General features: G+C 34.0%; 1 protein-coding gene across 1 annotated transcript in view; it reads right to left on the reverse strand.

Annotated features, from left to right (window-relative positions):
- Positions 1–17042, reverse strand: part of FAP (fibroblast activation protein alpha) — a 34426-nt gene that overhangs the window by 9539 nt on the left and 7845 nt on the right. The window contains exons 4-20 of the mRNA XM_051623733.1: positions 16637–16731; positions 16424–16498; positions 16202–16254; positions 15019–15091; positions 13333–13453; positions 12627–12781; positions 11222–11325; positions 10762–10897; positions 7830–7874; positions 7096–7200; positions 6935–7005; positions 6268–6321; positions 5810–5934; positions 4537–4584; positions 3183–3281; positions 2400–2469; positions 1004–1198 (exon numbers count right to left, since the gene is read on the reverse strand). Coding sequence (XP_051479693.1) covers positions 1004–1198; positions 2400–2469; positions 3183–3281; positions 4537–4584; positions 5810–5934; positions 6268–6321; positions 6935–7005; positions 7096–7200; positions 7830–7874; positions 10762–10897; positions 11222–11325; positions 12627–12781; positions 13333–13453; positions 15019–15091; positions 16202–16254; positions 16424–16498; positions 16637–16731 — 1624 coding nt within the window. The remainder of the gene's footprint in view (positions 1–1003; positions 1199–2399; positions 2470–3182; positions 3282–4536; positions 4585–5809; positions 5935–6267; positions 6322–6934; positions 7006–7095; positions 7201–7829; positions 7875–10761; positions 10898–11221; positions 11326–12626; positions 12782–13332; positions 13454–15018; positions 15092–16201; positions 16255–16423; positions 16499–16636; positions 16732–17042) is intronic.

A 17042-nucleotide genomic window follows, 5' to 3' on the forward strand; every position in this document is an offset into this window, starting at 1 on the left:
TCAGTCTAGGTGCTGACAGAAAACTGGGAAGTGTGAAGTCTGAGGTCATTTCTTCACAGCCTGTCTCAGCAGATTTTACCTCTGCAGAATCAGTTTAGTTTCCCCTTGTATCTGACATTTTATGTCTGAGTGATGATTCAGAGTAATAAAAAAGCATTCTCTTTCTTGTCATATTTTAAAGTACAACATTGCTACAAAAGTTTCAAGAATCAAATCAAATAACAAATTAATAGAAAAATGTGACATGACACACAACTATTCTATTTCATTTATCATTGAACAGGATAATGGCATGTTTATATCATTGAGAAGAAAATGAAGTATCACAACGCAGAAAGGGGAAGGAACAGATACCCTCCTTACACACACTTGTAATGCAGGGAGTGCTCTCTAACAAGTAGAGAAAACTGTGGAATCTAGAGTGCTACTGCTAATTTCTAGCTAAGCTACTCAAAGTCAGATCTATTATTGGGGGAGAGTATTTACTGTTGCACCTGGAAATCTATCCACACACTGATGGGCCAAATTCCAGATCAATGTTAGACTAAATTCTTTATTACTGCCTGGCACTCATCTCTGTGTGGTCCAAACTAATACTTCTTTAAATGCTCATTTTAGCCATGCTACTGCAGCTATAAGCCTAATAGGCAGCATTTCTTTAGAAAACCTCAGCTTTCACTCCCTCCTAAAAAGTCTGCTTAGAGAATTCTTTTCCCTTGGAACATTTAAGTGTTTTGATGCAAAGGAGCTTGGGGAATAACTACCAGAGGACCCTGGATACTTTCTGTTGTTCACAACAGTATATGGAGATTTAATAAACCACACAAAACCTCAATGACATAGTGCACTTCAGTAATATTTTGTTTCTAAGAGTCTTGTCTTCTTGAAGACCTCAGCTTTCCAGACGAAAGGCTGAGAAGTATATTTAGTATTTTTTTTTTTCACATTACTTATTGTACTTATGTAAATACAACAGTTACATAGGTAGATATATTCTACTTACTTCACAGCTGAGATTTGATCCTCAACTTCATAGACTCCTAGTTTTCGATACACTGCGTGCAAAATCTTGTCACCTTGATAAGCTGTCCCTCTGCCATCCACTAGAGCAACAATAATTCCCTCTTTGCTTGCAAGATATGTTATCCAGCTAATACTAAATGTTTCCTTTACATTCTGACTGCAAGGTCCTCCATACCTGAAGATGAAAATTCACACATTTTCAACTCATACTTTTATAAATTTATAAATGTTAACCAGATCCTGGACTATATGTACTTCTTACATTTTCTCCACAAGTGTTTTACTATATGGCTGTGGCCCAGAGAACTCAGTAGACAAAAATTTGACTACCATTTTCATATATTTGCAAGATTTTGCTATCTAAAATTTTAATCCTTTAGGTCTTATGCCTAAGACAAATCATTCATTTATAGTTTAGACAAAGGGGTGCAGCATCAGATACCTGTCCTAAGGGGAATCCTTGGAAAATTCATGTCTCAAATACTAAATTCTTTCCTCTCTCCAGATTCCTTAAGTGTAACAGCCCTTTTTAGTGCTTTTCTGCATTTGATTTCCACATGCAGTCAGCAATGACAAAGAAAACAAGAGGAAAATTTACAGCTCTTTATGCTTTCTGGCCATCCCCTAGACCTTTGTTTCAGTAGGGAATATCATGTACTGTTGGAGATGTGGGGAGAACATACCCCACATAGCTGAGCAATATAGAGACCTTGGCCTAACCCAAATTACACATTTGACCTCAAGGACACAACTGACTTAATACTCTAAACTTCGTTCAAACATACTTAACATTCTTGGAGCTTTGGATCATCTGGCTAATAAAAAATGATGTAAGGTTTGTTACACCCACTCAGCTCTCCTTTCTGCCTCTCATTTTTTCTGCACCACTGCAATTTTGGTTGCCTTTTGTGTCTGAAATAAATTAAATTCATGTCAAATGCTCTTTAGAGGGAACATTTGATCAAAGAAGCCAAACTACATGGCTTAGGGGTGTTTGGTTGGTTTTTTTCCTTAAAAAAAAATGAAGTCAGTTCTTGTATTTTTTCATATTAGGAAAGGCAAAGTCAGTAATTTCAGACTGCCTCATGAAAGAAGCAGCAACTGAGCTAAGAACTCCAAACAATAGTGCATGTTTTATCCTTTTTCTTTCTCTGAGGAACTAATCTTTGGCATGCTAAGATTAACATTTAAAACCTCTGATTTCCATTGAACTCATTAGAGAAATATAATTAAAAACCCACCACAGCAAAACAGAACTACATGGTTTTGCTTTTGCTTCATAAAATGTTGCAAATATCCTAGGTTTTGTTAAATTATATGAAGTATGTTTTCTGACAAAAAAAAAACAATATTCAAAAAAAGGAAGTGGTACATACACCTGAATAAGCAGAGGGTACTTCCTGGATTTATCAAACTGTGGAGGCAGAAGCATTTTGTACCACAAATCTAGAAAAGACATATTGAAATGATAAAAAGATATTCCTCCAGGCATAACCCAGACTTCGGTGTAATAGTATATGAAAATGAATCAGCACAAATTGCACAATGTATGAACTGCGAATCACAGAACTGTTTATATTGAGCTGTTGAAGAACAACTTTGAAAATATACAGTGCATACTTTTAATTTAGCTACGCATAGAATTATTATTTCACATAACTCTAGGTTCTCAGTTTTTCACATGCCTGGAAAAAACCAACTACGAATATAACTGCTGTTAACATTATCAGATATTATTCTTGGAAACTTTACACTGATTCATTACCATGGGATAATGTTTGTAAGGTCACTCGTGAAAACAACAGTGTATGCAAGTCAATGGCATGTGTAACACATGAGCAGCAGTTTACATTTCATGCTTTATTACCACCATACTATGTTTTTAAATGATATTTAGTTACTTTACCAGTAGTATTAAATTATTTAAAAGCAAAAAAAATGCATTGGGAAGCACAGACGTATTTTAACTACTGTTTTACTGGGAGATACCCTAAGGCATAGAGAACTTCGTTGTTGTCAAAGGGAGCAGAACCAGGCCTCTTCTTCAAAATCTGACAGGCTAATAAGTTTATTCTACAGAAAGATGATACTTACTACAACAAAATGAAGGTAAAACATTAACATGGTAGGAATAAGAAGTAAAGGTGCGTAATTCTTACTTATACCATCCACTTCAAGTTTATTAATTTCTTCTTTTGGCAGTCTGATCTCTTGCAAAGCTAACTGCAATTCCCAATTGTCTTCCAGTACTCTGAGCTCTAAGTAAAAGAAATGCCTGAATTATTAACTAATTTATTGTTAATTGCTCTTAATTAACTGAGATTCCTTTATTTTATACTATTAGAATAGAAAGAAAAACTGTGAAATTTTACAAGCAGAGTAATGAAATCATCTCAGACACTTCCAATTGGGCTTGATCACAGAGCTAAATAACAGAAAGGCACTGGTATTAACTTGCACAAATATTTGTTAGATGTTGCAATTCATTAACAGGAAACACCATGATTAATTTAGCTTAACGATATTACAGCACTTGTCTTCCTCGTGTTTTCATGTCTCCTAGTCAGACAACAATCCATTAGTAGTGGGTTATCAATGCAAGCTGAACTGTAAGGACCCTGGCATAAGAACTAATAGTGCATTTCCACTGATTCTTGTGGGGAGGAAGGGGAAATGCCACGTCACTGAAGTTTTTTACAGGACTGTGATAATTTTTTTAATATTTCAGGACACAGATCTTTCAGCTGGAGAAGAATTTTTAGGGAAAAACAAGGGACAGAGGGAGAAAACTCACTGCAGAGTAATAAGTATTTTCATGGTTAGCAAATTCTTCCAGCATCCAATCAGTGTCCAGATTCCTGCCTGGCCTGATTCCAGACAATTCTCACTAACAGTCAACTTAAAGAATGACAGCTCTGCATGTTTCTTGCTGGAGTTCCCATTTTGTATCAATAATTACACCTTGTCTGAATTAGTCATTTGAACTGATAATCTGAAAGAACTTCTGTTCTTCCCTGACATCTCCAGTGATGGCTGAAGAGCAAGTCACTGATCCAAATTCTAATTAATACAGTACAATAGCTCAAACTGCAACCTCTAAATAGTACACTGTTGCCTCTTGTATAAGGTAGGGTTGCTTAATGAAAAAACTCAGAACATCTTGTGCTCATCCAAATGTGAAAAGGAATAGTTTAGAAATCACAAAAATGTTTTCTACAAAGTTTGACTTGATATTTGGTAGACAAAGTGTTGCCGATGTTAATTGCATCTATAAAAAAAAAGTGTGTAAACAAGAAAAATATCAGGATGCTATAAAGCTGCTGGAGTCAGGAATGAAAGTAAAGGCATCAGTGTGTTCACTGAATTTACTAATTAACAGATCTAGAAAGATACTAGATATTTTAGTAACAAGATGAAAGGCTTTTTGATCACCAGCTAAATATCAGAGGATCTGCATAGCGAACATCAGTGAAAAAAACAGTAGCTCAGAAATAAGTAGGATTTTTGCAGTACCTCTATCACCATGGTTTTCAAAAAGAGTAGAAATGGGAATCCCAGGACCTGTCATTAGAATGGTAATAAGGCAGTTTAGTTTGAAGCTGGAATTTGGCAGTGAAGTGTGTATTACATTAGCAGTGGTAACTGACCGATGTAAAGAGCTCAAAATTGATACACAATTCTGAATATTCTCTTTTCTATAACCCAAAAGTCAGTGCAGCATGAAATACTTAAGGTTCTGTGTGTACGTAGACTTGCATACATGGAGGCACTGCTTACCAAACATAATAGAAGTAGTTTAAATCTACTAACAAACTCTTCCTCTCTAGAGGTGAGGTCACATCTAGTTAACACCTGAGATGTGATTACGTAAGACGAATGCAGAATTAACAATGTGAAACATTCTTCTGAGAACATGTCACATCGTATTTGTGAAGGTGAGTGGCTTTCATATGGTGATGACCTTCCTAGCTATTTTGTGCAAGAATGATTGAAAGGTGGTATTATTTGCTACATTTGCTTCTCTGCTCAACAGAAAGTCTAAGGAACTACTCAGCTGATAAGTCAGTGCAGCAGAATCAGAAGAACAGTAAATTTTATATGAAATAGGCAAAAGGAAAAATACCTTGGTGGTGTGTTGTTTTATTTTTCTTTGGTTGGTTGGTGGTGGTGGTTTGTGTTTTTTTTTTTTCAAATTGTGACTTTAGTAGTTTTTTGATTACGCCAATGGATGAAATCTCAGATCAGTGAAACCATCTAACTTCTTTCAATAGAGCTAAGATTTAATCTAATACATCTGAGTTACAAGTGGTTTCAGTGTTTAGTTATTTAAAATGTTCTTAGGTAGTACATATTCAACATTTTGTGGTTTTAATAACTTAAATTGGGAAACATACTGTAGTAATTTCTCAAAGCTAACTTGGATCACACGAATTGGAAACCTGTGTATGTTTCTGAATCCCATTCTTGCTGCTGCAAGAAAAAGCATAACTTTGACAATCCAGTAAAGAATCTGTTCTGTGCCATGAAGAACATTAAAAATTTGTTTTACTTCTGGAAATCAAGATTTTTGTTGAGAAAGTAAAAAAAAAAAAGTAGAGTGAAAATATGTATTCTGAAACTTCCTCCCACTGTTTTTGGACATGGAAAAGTTTATTTATGTAAATCTCTCCTGCTTAGTATGAAATTTCTATGATTCATCTAGCTATTTGGGATATCAGTATTATGTATGATAAATTCTTCTGATAAATTTGAAAGAAAACTATGTTTGCTCCCACGCTATACATACCATAACAGATCAAGGCATAATACTTAGAACGTTCACTGAACCTTGCTGTGTAATACTGGCATCTCTCTTTCCTTAAATTGCAAGTAATGCATTGCTTTCTGATAGGATTACTTCCAATACTGATTCTAGGAGAGAAATAAAATAAAGAAATATTGATTTTGCCACAACTAACTTCACATGTGTTTGCCTCATATACTATAACATAGGCACTGTATTTTCAGAAAGGCCCAATTTAAAAAGAAATGTTTTCCCTTTTTATCATTTTTTTTCCTGCAAAGTTCATATTTAAACTTCAGAAGCTATTTTTCATCAATTCTTAGATACAATCAAAGGTCAAGATTTAGTTAAAATAGCTTGTGAAACTACTTGAGGATCTTGAAATTAAATAATTTGACTGACAATTCTAGACCTATCTTCTATAAACCTAGTATCATTAAGATGATGTTGATAATACTTACTTGTAAATATTCCTTCTTCCTGGATAGCCTTCAAATTCATTGCTTGAATAGAAACTGTAAATTCATGTATATGTTAATAAATAATCCATAAAGTGATGACCTATGAACCAGCATCAAGATGAAAAGCTGCCTTGTAAGTTAACTTAGACTTTTTGAGATTTCTGCATGTGATGGAAGTGCAAATTAAGCTTATATACCTTTCATCTTAATATATCTTTGCTCAATCTCTGATTAGATGACCAATAAACCATATAAATAGGAGTTCTATTTTAATTTGCATGAGCTTATCACTCTAATTATGTAAGTTGCATTGATCTATATAGTAACATGAAAGAGAGCCCATAATAAGAGAGACGACTGAAGTAATTGCCAATTGTATGAGGGTTAATCACATGCTTAAACTGAAGTCTTTCTAAGGAAGTTTCTCTGAGATGGGGGATGGAAAATAAATAGAAAATGAGGGCAATTTGCAAAGAATCTCTCATAAGTAAACCAAGTTTGCAAACTTGTGGGGTGCCTTTGCATACAAAGTTGTTATGGATGCATTCAGATACAAAACAAATTATACACAGTTACAATTCGATGAGTTAACAAATGGTGCTCTAATGATTAAGGGTTGTTTTTACTGACAACATTCACAACCTGTTCTCTTCTTTGTGATACTTACATGGCATCACTTGTTACTCTAAAAATGTATATTGCCTCCCATTCTCCACTTGTAATTTGGATTGCATTCTCCTGTGAAGCAAGATATATCAATTACTGAATATTCTAGAATGATTTCAGGAACTTTCACTAGATCAAGGTAGAACACTTTGCTTGACTTACCATAGAGCTATTGATGTAATGAATATGCTTATAACCATTTTTGTCACTAAAAATTTTGTAGTATGAACTGCTGTCTGATGTAAAATATGGTGCAGAAACAAAGAACTGAAACAATGGAAGAAAAATGGCTGATGAGACTTAAGTAAGAATACCAAGCTATTTAGCAGATTATAGTGCACATACTGAAAGTAATGAGACTATTTAGTTCAGATGGGACAAAGTCCTTCACACAAGTTCTTACCTGTGATATTCCATCTCTCAGTCAGTACACATTACAATTTCTAATGTGTCATGTCAAATTTATCAAGCTGATAGGATACGTACTTCAAGTACCCCATAAATGAAAGCTCTCTACTTTTAAGTGGAATACATTGTTTATATATTCTGAATGACCTTTCTTATTTAAAAATAGGTAGAGTGGATTTTTAAAAAATAAGTTTCTGAATAAAGCTTATGTTTGTGAATGGTGCCAGACTGAAAATGCTGTGGACCAGAGTTTGGCTGATTCACCGGGGAAATACAGGTAAAAAAATCCCAAAAGAGGCAAAAAGCAGATAGCCAGATACAATGCCTAACACAGCCTTAAATGTCTCAATGCTACAGTGCAACAAGTTTAAGCAGCAGTGTCTTAATGTCTCAGAATAGTGCTTGTTTCAAAACACTGCTGTAAAGATGCAGAACACTAACTTTTCATTAAATCAAAGCAGAGAATAGAGTATGGCAAGAAAACCTACTCCGCCTGCCCATCCTGTTAGACTCTCTTCTATGTGCTGTTGATTCTGAAAAACAAAAGAAAATGTACAATCTTTAAGAAGTTCAAGAATTAGTTTATAGAGATTCACAATCTTCAAATGAGAAAAGTGCAGCCACCGGTAAAAGAGAATTTTAGGATACTTACTATGAAGGTTGAGTGGCTTGAAAGTCGTCTGAGGTAAATAATGTTACCTTATTAAGGCCATTATTTAAAAGTATTTTTTAACAGCTATCATCAGAGCTAAAAAAATCTAAAGTAATTGTTTTACCTTTATGAAACATTTTCACTGAAAGCAGGAGTTAATAACTACTTAGTATTATGACATTTTCAGTAAAAAAACAAATAAAATAATTTCAGGAATAATAATATTAAAAATCTGTGTTAGATTCTCAGCTGGTTCATTTGACATATTTTATTTCAAAGATGTGATGTTAATTTGTAACAATGGATAATGTGACAATGAAAACTTCAAAAACATTAAAAATACAAGCTCAATATTTCAACTATGTAAAGTATGGAGAAATTAAGGGTCTCCATACTGGGTGCTCAGCTGAGAGATATTAAAGGGTCTGATTTTCAACACTTAAAAAAAATCTTATACTGAGGATAAAGAAATTAGTGCCTTCTGTAAATAAAAATGTAAAAGCACCTTTAGTTATGTTTTACATATAAAGTTTCTATTGCATTTTCAATACTTAGATTTTAATAGAAGAGTGTAATATCTTGCTGGATGAATGGTGGAAGTGATTTAATATTTCACAATTCTGCATTCAATGTATTTCTTTCTTTCTCTTGCAAACTTTTTTTATGCTATTAATTTAACACAGTATTCCTTTACAATCTGAAACAAATTTGATTTCTAAAGAATGATTTATATTTTTTATCCCAGTTTCACAAACACATGCCTAGCTTTTACTCCTGTGAATAGTTCCACTGAAGTTATATTGATTTGTATGGTCTGTTCACATGAGCAAGTCTTAAACAGATGAACAATTTTGATGAATCAACATTTTAGGAATATCTTGTAGTTTATATTTTGTTATTATTTCAAGTACGTAAAGCCTAGCACATTTATTGTACATTAGAGTCTTGATTTAATCTGAAATCAACATGAGAACTATTTTTGCCAATGGAAAACGTACAGAGATGTACTTTCTAACGGCAAATAGAGCTAATACAGCACTCCCATCTGTTCACACTCCTTCAATTGGCCATTTGTGCAAACGTTAATGTGATAAAAGCATTGTATCACTGTATAAATATAGAATTATAGAAACGTCAGTAGTGACTCCATAAATAACGTTTCATAGAGAAATGCAATTAAACAAGAATCATGAACACAGTTTTGCAAGTTGTTAATTGTTCTGGTCTGGTTCCAGCAAAGCAATTAAGCACATGCTTAATTTTAAACACATAAACAGACCTACTGAAATAAATAAAACTGCTTACATGTTTAAAGTTAAGCTTGTGTTAAACTACTTTGGTGGATTATGGTAGAATCCTAGAACCTTTGATTTATTTTTTTTTCCTGTACATTACAATATTTAGCTAGTAAAATGTAGGTTACTTGGAGGAGAGATAGGAGATTCAGTGTTAATGTACTTATAAAGTGGAACAATTACAAAACACATCAAATGCTGCATTAAATACTTATTTTTAACTAATAAATTAACATATTTCTCAGTAGAAAATTAAATTACAATGTTTTTGAAAGAACAGCTTCTTAGCTTCTTTTTACATTTCCAACAATTGGCATATCATAGAGGAATAAAAATTATTTTCAGCTTGGAAAGGCTTGTCAATAAAATTGGAATTTACTATTTATCAGTTATACAGGACACTTTTGTAAGTATTCTTGCCTTTTATTTTCCAGTACTCCAATGTTTCACCCTAATTTGAATTTTTATAAGTGTTCTGCATCAGAACCTCTAAAAACAACATTTGCTAACAGCACCAATACTAAAACACACTAAATGAGACTCCTGTACTAGTGTTGCTGAAATTCAGTGTTACCTTTTCCTTCAGGATCTATATGGATTTATCAGTGCCTGCAGTCTTCAGGCTTTATAAGGTCTTTTAAAGTAATATTTGTATAGGCTTCTGTGCCTAAGATCTGTAACTACCTACAAATAGGTATAGATAGCTAGGCTATCTAAGTTATCCTCCTGCTCAACAGAGCATGTTTTTCCCTCCAAACTCTCTTAATGATAGAATGACATGTTTAAGCAGAATGTAGAGGTACTGTTGGATTTAGCCTGAAGTTTTCTTTTCAGACCTGAAAAAGGGATTGTGTTTCTGAAAACTTGTCTGCTTTCTCCAACTGTATGCTTTGATTAAGACAGAATAATTCCTCCCTCCTAAAAACCTGCTTTTAATCTGTATTCTCTTTCAACGAATTTAACATTACTCATAAAGGATATGATTTAGTCAGACTTAGTATGAAATTTCATGTAGTATACTAAGGTTTTGTTTTTAAAATAATAAAGATCCTATTTGATTCCACTTTTAAAGATGAGGGGCAGGAAGGAACTAAACAACAGCATTGAAAGCTGCTCAATATATTTTTTTCTTATTTTTGTTGCTTTGATTGTTGTTTAAGTTTCACTAAAAAGGTATTTTGGTGATTTTATTTCTTGTTGGTGCAATTAAATTTTTTCAACCCTCCCTCAGCAATTAAAATATTGAAGACATATCACTAGTAGCTCAGAGATGAATGTGATCAAACATTGGATAATACAATTATGGCAGGCACACAATAATTTTCTAAAATAATTCAGGGCAAGATTAAATATACTTCTGCAAGTAAGTCAGAGCAACCTAAGCGTGAGCAGTAGGTGTTAAAATAGCTAGGCAGATGGGATTAGCAAATGCTAGTTTCAGTAAACTTAAATTGGTATTTCCAACTTTATTACCTCTGGACAGTCCCAAGTATTTGAATTTTCTTTGAAGTCACAAATAGCTAAAACTGAAAAATTCTGGATTCTCTTTAGCCATTGCACACAGATTCGACTATCTGTTACCCAAGTAAGCCAAGTAAAATAGTGATCACTAAAAAATAAAAGAAAAATAAGAAAGAAATGGTGGTTATTAAAGAACAGGAATACAGAAACATTGTTAGCAATTGTATTCCCCCATTATTGCTTTGTGGACAATAGCAAAGCTTCCATCGTCTTCTGGATTTCTTTCTCCTTTTTAACAATATATCAGATGGACAGACCGAATCAAAATACACTTCTAGTTCATTTCTGATCCATCTAGGAGATGAATATGGCACTCCATTTTTAGAAAACAACTCAGAGTTTGAAGCATTTAAAATAAATAGACAAAACCTTTTTTTTAAAAGAGAGAAGATGTTATTTGAGGACACACTACCTGGATGCTATGACTGCAGGAACTGGCACCTCCTTAGGACCAAATACTTCAGGGTTAACAGTGTCTATGATAAACACTTTAACAGTAGGATTTTTAGCCCCAGCCTTCAAAGAAAATATATTAGGTTATTCAAATCATGCTCTGAACAATTCAGATCAAGGAAAATTAGAACACTTTTCACAGGAGGTTCAAGGTGAATATACGAAAAAACTTTTTTACTGTGAGAGTGACAGAGCACTGGAACAGGCTGCCCAGGGAGGTTGTGGAGTCTCCTTCACTGGAGACATTCAAAACCCACCTGGATGCGTTCTTGTGTGACGTGCTCTAGGTGACCCTGCTCTAGCAGGGGGGGTTGGACTAGATGATCTTTTGAGGTCCCTTCCAACCCCTAAGATTCTATGATTCTATGATTCTATGATAGATTACAAAACATATATTCAATTGATTAGAATAGGGCAAATGTGGTCTTATAAGATCTCAGAGTGGCACTACAGCAGTAGCATGTTGCTTAACTTATTTCTACTATATAGAAGAAACCCTTAAAATGTTGTGTTTTTTTTTTTTTTTTAATTACAGAAAATGTGCTTGATGGGAACCAGCCTTCTATTTGCAGTGTGGATCTTTGCAGCATGCACTCCATTTATTTTGGCATAAAACTCCAGGAGTAAATTCACATGATTGCAAGTACTCTTTGACATCAGAGCTCTGAAATAAAATGGTTTAAACTAAACTGTTACCATGCTTGTTTATTCATGCATACATTATTAGTTTTTTAATTCTCCTCCATGTGGGGACTAAACCATCCAGCTTTACTTCAGAATGCAGCTGAGCTGACAGGCGAGTAACTTCTTAAGATACATTAACATGATCACTTGCAATCATACAAACATGACAAGAGTCAGGAGAGCTCTCTAATATACATGCTAAAGAAATGCCAACCCAAAACCTTCTTGTCTTAGATCTGGCACTTGAAAGCAGTTTAAACCCCTTGAGATCAAAAAGCACTATGAAATGTGCAAATAAAGTGAAGCTGTCATAGCCTGTATTTGTAAAAATAAAACATGTCTCATAATTCATTTACGGTAATTAAAAATAACTGCACATCACAATAAGAAAACTGAATTGAAAAAAGAAAGGGTTGATCATGCAAGCATGCATTTTGCACATGCTTTTTACTTACATGAGTAATTCAATTTATTTCCCTGATATTATTAAATACCTACATGTTGAATATACCTACACCTTCTTAGAACTTCTCTGAACAAACTCTACATTTATTTTCTTTCATTAATTTAGGCAACAATGCATTTAACCACTGTAATACAATTATTTTTAAGCACAGTTAATTTTTATCATTGTCATAACTACTTTCTCAACATAAAGTCAAAAGAATGAGAAAACATACCTTTGGGTATGGGATAATTATTTTTCTAGGGTACTGGTCCTCACCAAAATATGAATACTCAATAACTGGTATGTCAGAATCATTGAATTGTACGTATGCTAAGTATTTTCCACTTGGAGACCACCACAGTGCATATTTTGTTGCTAGCATTTCCTCTGAGGAAAAAACCAAACATAATAGTTTATCACTGTAATCTATCTATTTTTTAATCTATTTTAGCATTCTACTCTTAGAAACCTTGACATGTACGGAGAGCTATACTAAATAAATAGCACCAAACATATTGCAATACAATTCTGAAAGGCCTTAAGAACTGTCAAAGCAGGCACACAGATCCCATTTAACTCACTTGCGTTTTTCAGGCATGCATGTGTTTATTTCTTTACATTGTTTGGCACATTGAAGTACCAAATTTTCACCAGAATCTAAACTTCCATGAAAGCTTAATTCCTGGCCACTGCCTTTGCAGCAGAAGGAAACCAAATTTATAAACTGATATACTGTAACAAAAGAATCAGGATTTTGATTATACACTATGAATACAAAATGCAGTCAACTGTATGTCACATAAAATATGGAAATGAAGTAATGCTTAGGGCTCTAAAAATAATATATATTCACAGATATTTCAGAATGGATTGTGAGAACCAGGCAATCTAAACAAAACATTTAGCATGCTAGCTGCTTCCCTTCAATATTTACCTACCTTCATAGACCCAATCAGGAATCCCATTAAATATTTCATTCTGCTTTCCATCACTAGTGAGTTTAATTGCTGGTTCTCTTGGACTTTGCTTTAAATAGATATTGTTCTGATATACATATACCTAAGGAAAGAAAGAATTTCTTATGCATATAGGCTCCAATAACAGGGGTTAGATTAAGATCTTCTGCAGTCAACGCTCTTACATTATACCAACAAGAAGACATAATGAATACAAAATGGGAAATAAATGCTACGCTCCTTGCATACAAAAGTAGGTGCCTCACTAAAGAAATTACACATTACAAGCCAAATTCTGTGTTTAACTAGGTCAGAATAAATACTGAACCACTTTGTTTTTAATCACTTTAGAGGATTCCATGGCTAGCTTTGGTGCAGAAAATAATGAAAAAAAACAAACAACACGTGAAAGAGACCCTTTTAAGAGGTTTTTTTAATAGACCCTCAGACAAAGTGGTTTGTGCCTTTTCCTTCTGATGCCATCAAAAATAGAAGATAAAAAGAAATACATAGCAACTAAAAAGAAAGTAACTGAACTTTCCTAAACCAGTCAAAAGGCCCACATGATGCAAGATGAGACCAAAAAAGGTTTTACTCTCTCTGGGCTAGTTTGTTTCTTTCCAGTAAACTAGTTTTCAAAAGACAGTTCTTGCAAGAAATGCTTGCAGGCCTTAGGTATCTCTACATTTCAATCAAATGAATGGCCATATGGGTAAGAAAGCAGCATCACAAACACCACTTCTTAGCCTCTTGAAGCTATAAGCATTTGTTAGCAACATCAGTGGAACATTTTAACTACTTTCTGCTTAAATGAAAAGGCAACTCCTAAATCTCTGAGATGCAAGGACGACACAGATTATTAGTACCAGGAAGACAGGAAACTATCTTCACTGTATTCTGCCTTGAGAATTCTTGATAAAGAATATGATAATATTTAATTTAATTAAGAGAACTAATACTCTCCTAGAATATAGAAAAAAACATCTTAATAAATTATCCATTCATATTTAGCCCACTGCTTGGATATTTTCTGAAATTAGTACGCTTAAACATTTTTTCTTGCAAAATACTTTGTCAATAATGAGTAAGCAGTTAAAAACCCACAAACTGTCATTGGGTTTATGCTTTGGAACCAAGAATTATCGAAGTCTATAAACTTGTTAACATATGCAGCAGATCTATTATAACTACTGAGAAATGCGTACTTTGCTATCAAGTAGCTACTAAAAAAAAAGAAAATAACTTCTTCGTAATAAGAATCTGGCAGCCATTTTCTAGAGAAAAAAAATCTTTAAAAGATTTTAATTACTGCATCTCTAAAGCTCCATATTAAACACCTGTTATATAGTGTCAAAGGAAAACACATTGGTTTTCAGGCCATCAAACTATGCTTAATCTTATATACAATTGTTGGTCAATACTTGATAGGAGACCAGCGAGCTAACTGGAAAACAATGTAGTTGAGAACATGGATTCTTTTGTTGAGACACAGACAAGTTAAATTTTAACAAATTAAAAATGTTTTCTTTATAATTCTTGCTCACAACCAATGTTAATACACAGAGGCCTGTCAAAAATATGGCCTAACAAAATAATAACAAAAGGCAAATAAATGTCTTCTAGCCACACAAAGCAATATCATTCTAGCACTTTATTTTCTTTACTGACCAATTTGTGTCCAACGGGTGACCAGGATATATACTGAATTTTGTGTGGAAGCTGATTTTCTGTTACAAAGCCACTAAAAAAGGAAAGAAGTTGAGATGGCTTTTTTGTGCACAGTGCAAATAGATAATTATACTGAACATTCATAAAAATTTCATGAAGGGCTATGTTTTCTAACCGCTTATTGTTTCTTGAGCAATGCAAAATTAAGGCAGGCATTCAGACATGCAGTAATATGATGGTGTGCAGCACTGCTGGTAAAGCCTTGCAACTCAACCCTTTTAAAATATGTTTAACAGCTTAGGATGCCAGCCTTATCTCTTTCTAAACGCTGCACAAGCATCTACAGTCTTTTGCTCCATCTGCAGTTTGCATTACAGTCTCAGCGAGTTATTGGGAAATGTGAACTATGGATAAAGCATGCTGAGGCAAGCATAACAGCAGCTGCTACATTTATTAAGGATTGTAACCCACATGCAGTACCTCTCTACTCGCATTAGGTTGCAGCAATATTTTCCTGTCACCTTGAGCTAACACCTTTCCTGGAATGGAGCAGCTCAGTGCAGCCCTTGTTTCTCAGAACTAAGAAGCATTTAGTCATGCTGCTACATGCGGCATAAAAAGGTGACTGGGAAGGCCAATTGCCTCCTACAAACTTGGGTGGAAAGAGGAGTGGTCTGGAGAAGATCGTGGGAAAGAGACCAAATGCCATGGGAAAAGATGTAAATTTTTGAGCAACCCAAAATGAACTGTTACAAGATCACTTGAGCACTAATGGATGTGAGAATTTTAGGAAAGCAAAAGATTAGATCAAACAAAAAAAAAAAAGCATGAATTAGACAACCGAAGGGTGTGGAGACATCAGGTGTAAGACTGAAGTAGACTCAAGAAGCCAAGATAGGGTGGGAGAAAATTATGCAAAGAAGAAAAAGATTAGAATCTTGAGCAGTGAAAGTTTTAGGGCATGAAATACAAAACAATTGAGATAGCTAGATGAGTAGATGAAAGGACTGTATGATTTTGTTACAGGTCATTTTTTTCAAGCAAACAAGTAACCTGACAGATTCAGGCAAAAGCAAAGCAGGGTGGTAGTCACATTACTATAGAGTTTTTTGGTGGACATGCTTACAAGCACATCGCTACACAGTATTCACCATAGCTCTCTGTAAGAAATCTCAGGCCTTACCCATATATGAGATCATAAATGTGGTATGAGGCTGTGTAAGAATATCTCCACAGCTGCAAAAATTAGGCAAGAAAATAGTATTATTAACTTGGAAAAAGATAAACTAATTAAAATAATCAGCTGCCCCTTTATCAAGAAAACACCATCAAACATGGCAACCAGAATCCACAAAACACTAAAAAACCCCAAACATTTGATTAAGTGATACGTTAAAATAATTACCTTTGAATAATTGCTTTCCAGGGCTATGAAATACTTGTCTGATGACAACACATAATTTGAAGCATTAACTTGTTTCTGAAAGATTAAGATGTAGATTAGATTGTAGCAAAAAAAACCCACACAAATATTTGATGTGTCAGGTTTTAATCCGCTCACTTTACTTGAAACACAACTGCATTTTGCTGCATTTTTATTGATTGAAAAGGTACATACCATTGTGCTGTTAGTCATGATGGTAGTTGGGTAGTTCATTTCAACGTTGTAAAGAATAATATCATCTTCTGCAGACTGATGAAGATATTCATTATCTTTATAAACAAGATAAAAGGGCTGTTACCTTAGGCACAGAAGATACTACAGAACAAATAAGTTTACCAAAGTATTCATATTCCTGTCAGTGAATAGGTTTTGAGCAAGTATCTTTTGGCATCTACATAAAAAAATGTTTTCCTTTCCATGATGCCAAGCTACAGTTATCAACAAATGGTCTTCAGGGTTCTTGAGAACATTCTTAAGATTACAGACTGCACACAGAATCAGACAGTTAACTTTGTAATTAAATATCAGATTCATTTCTCAGTAATGTGTAATCGAGAATACCAGGGACAGATCCACCAGA

Source organism: Apus apus, chromosome 6 (assembly GCF_020740795.1).
Source record: "Apus apus isolate bApuApu2 chromosome 6, bApuApu2.pri.cur, whole genome shotgun sequence".
Taxonomy (NCBI): Eukaryota; Metazoa; Chordata; class Aves; order Apodiformes; family Apodidae; genus Apus; species Apus apus.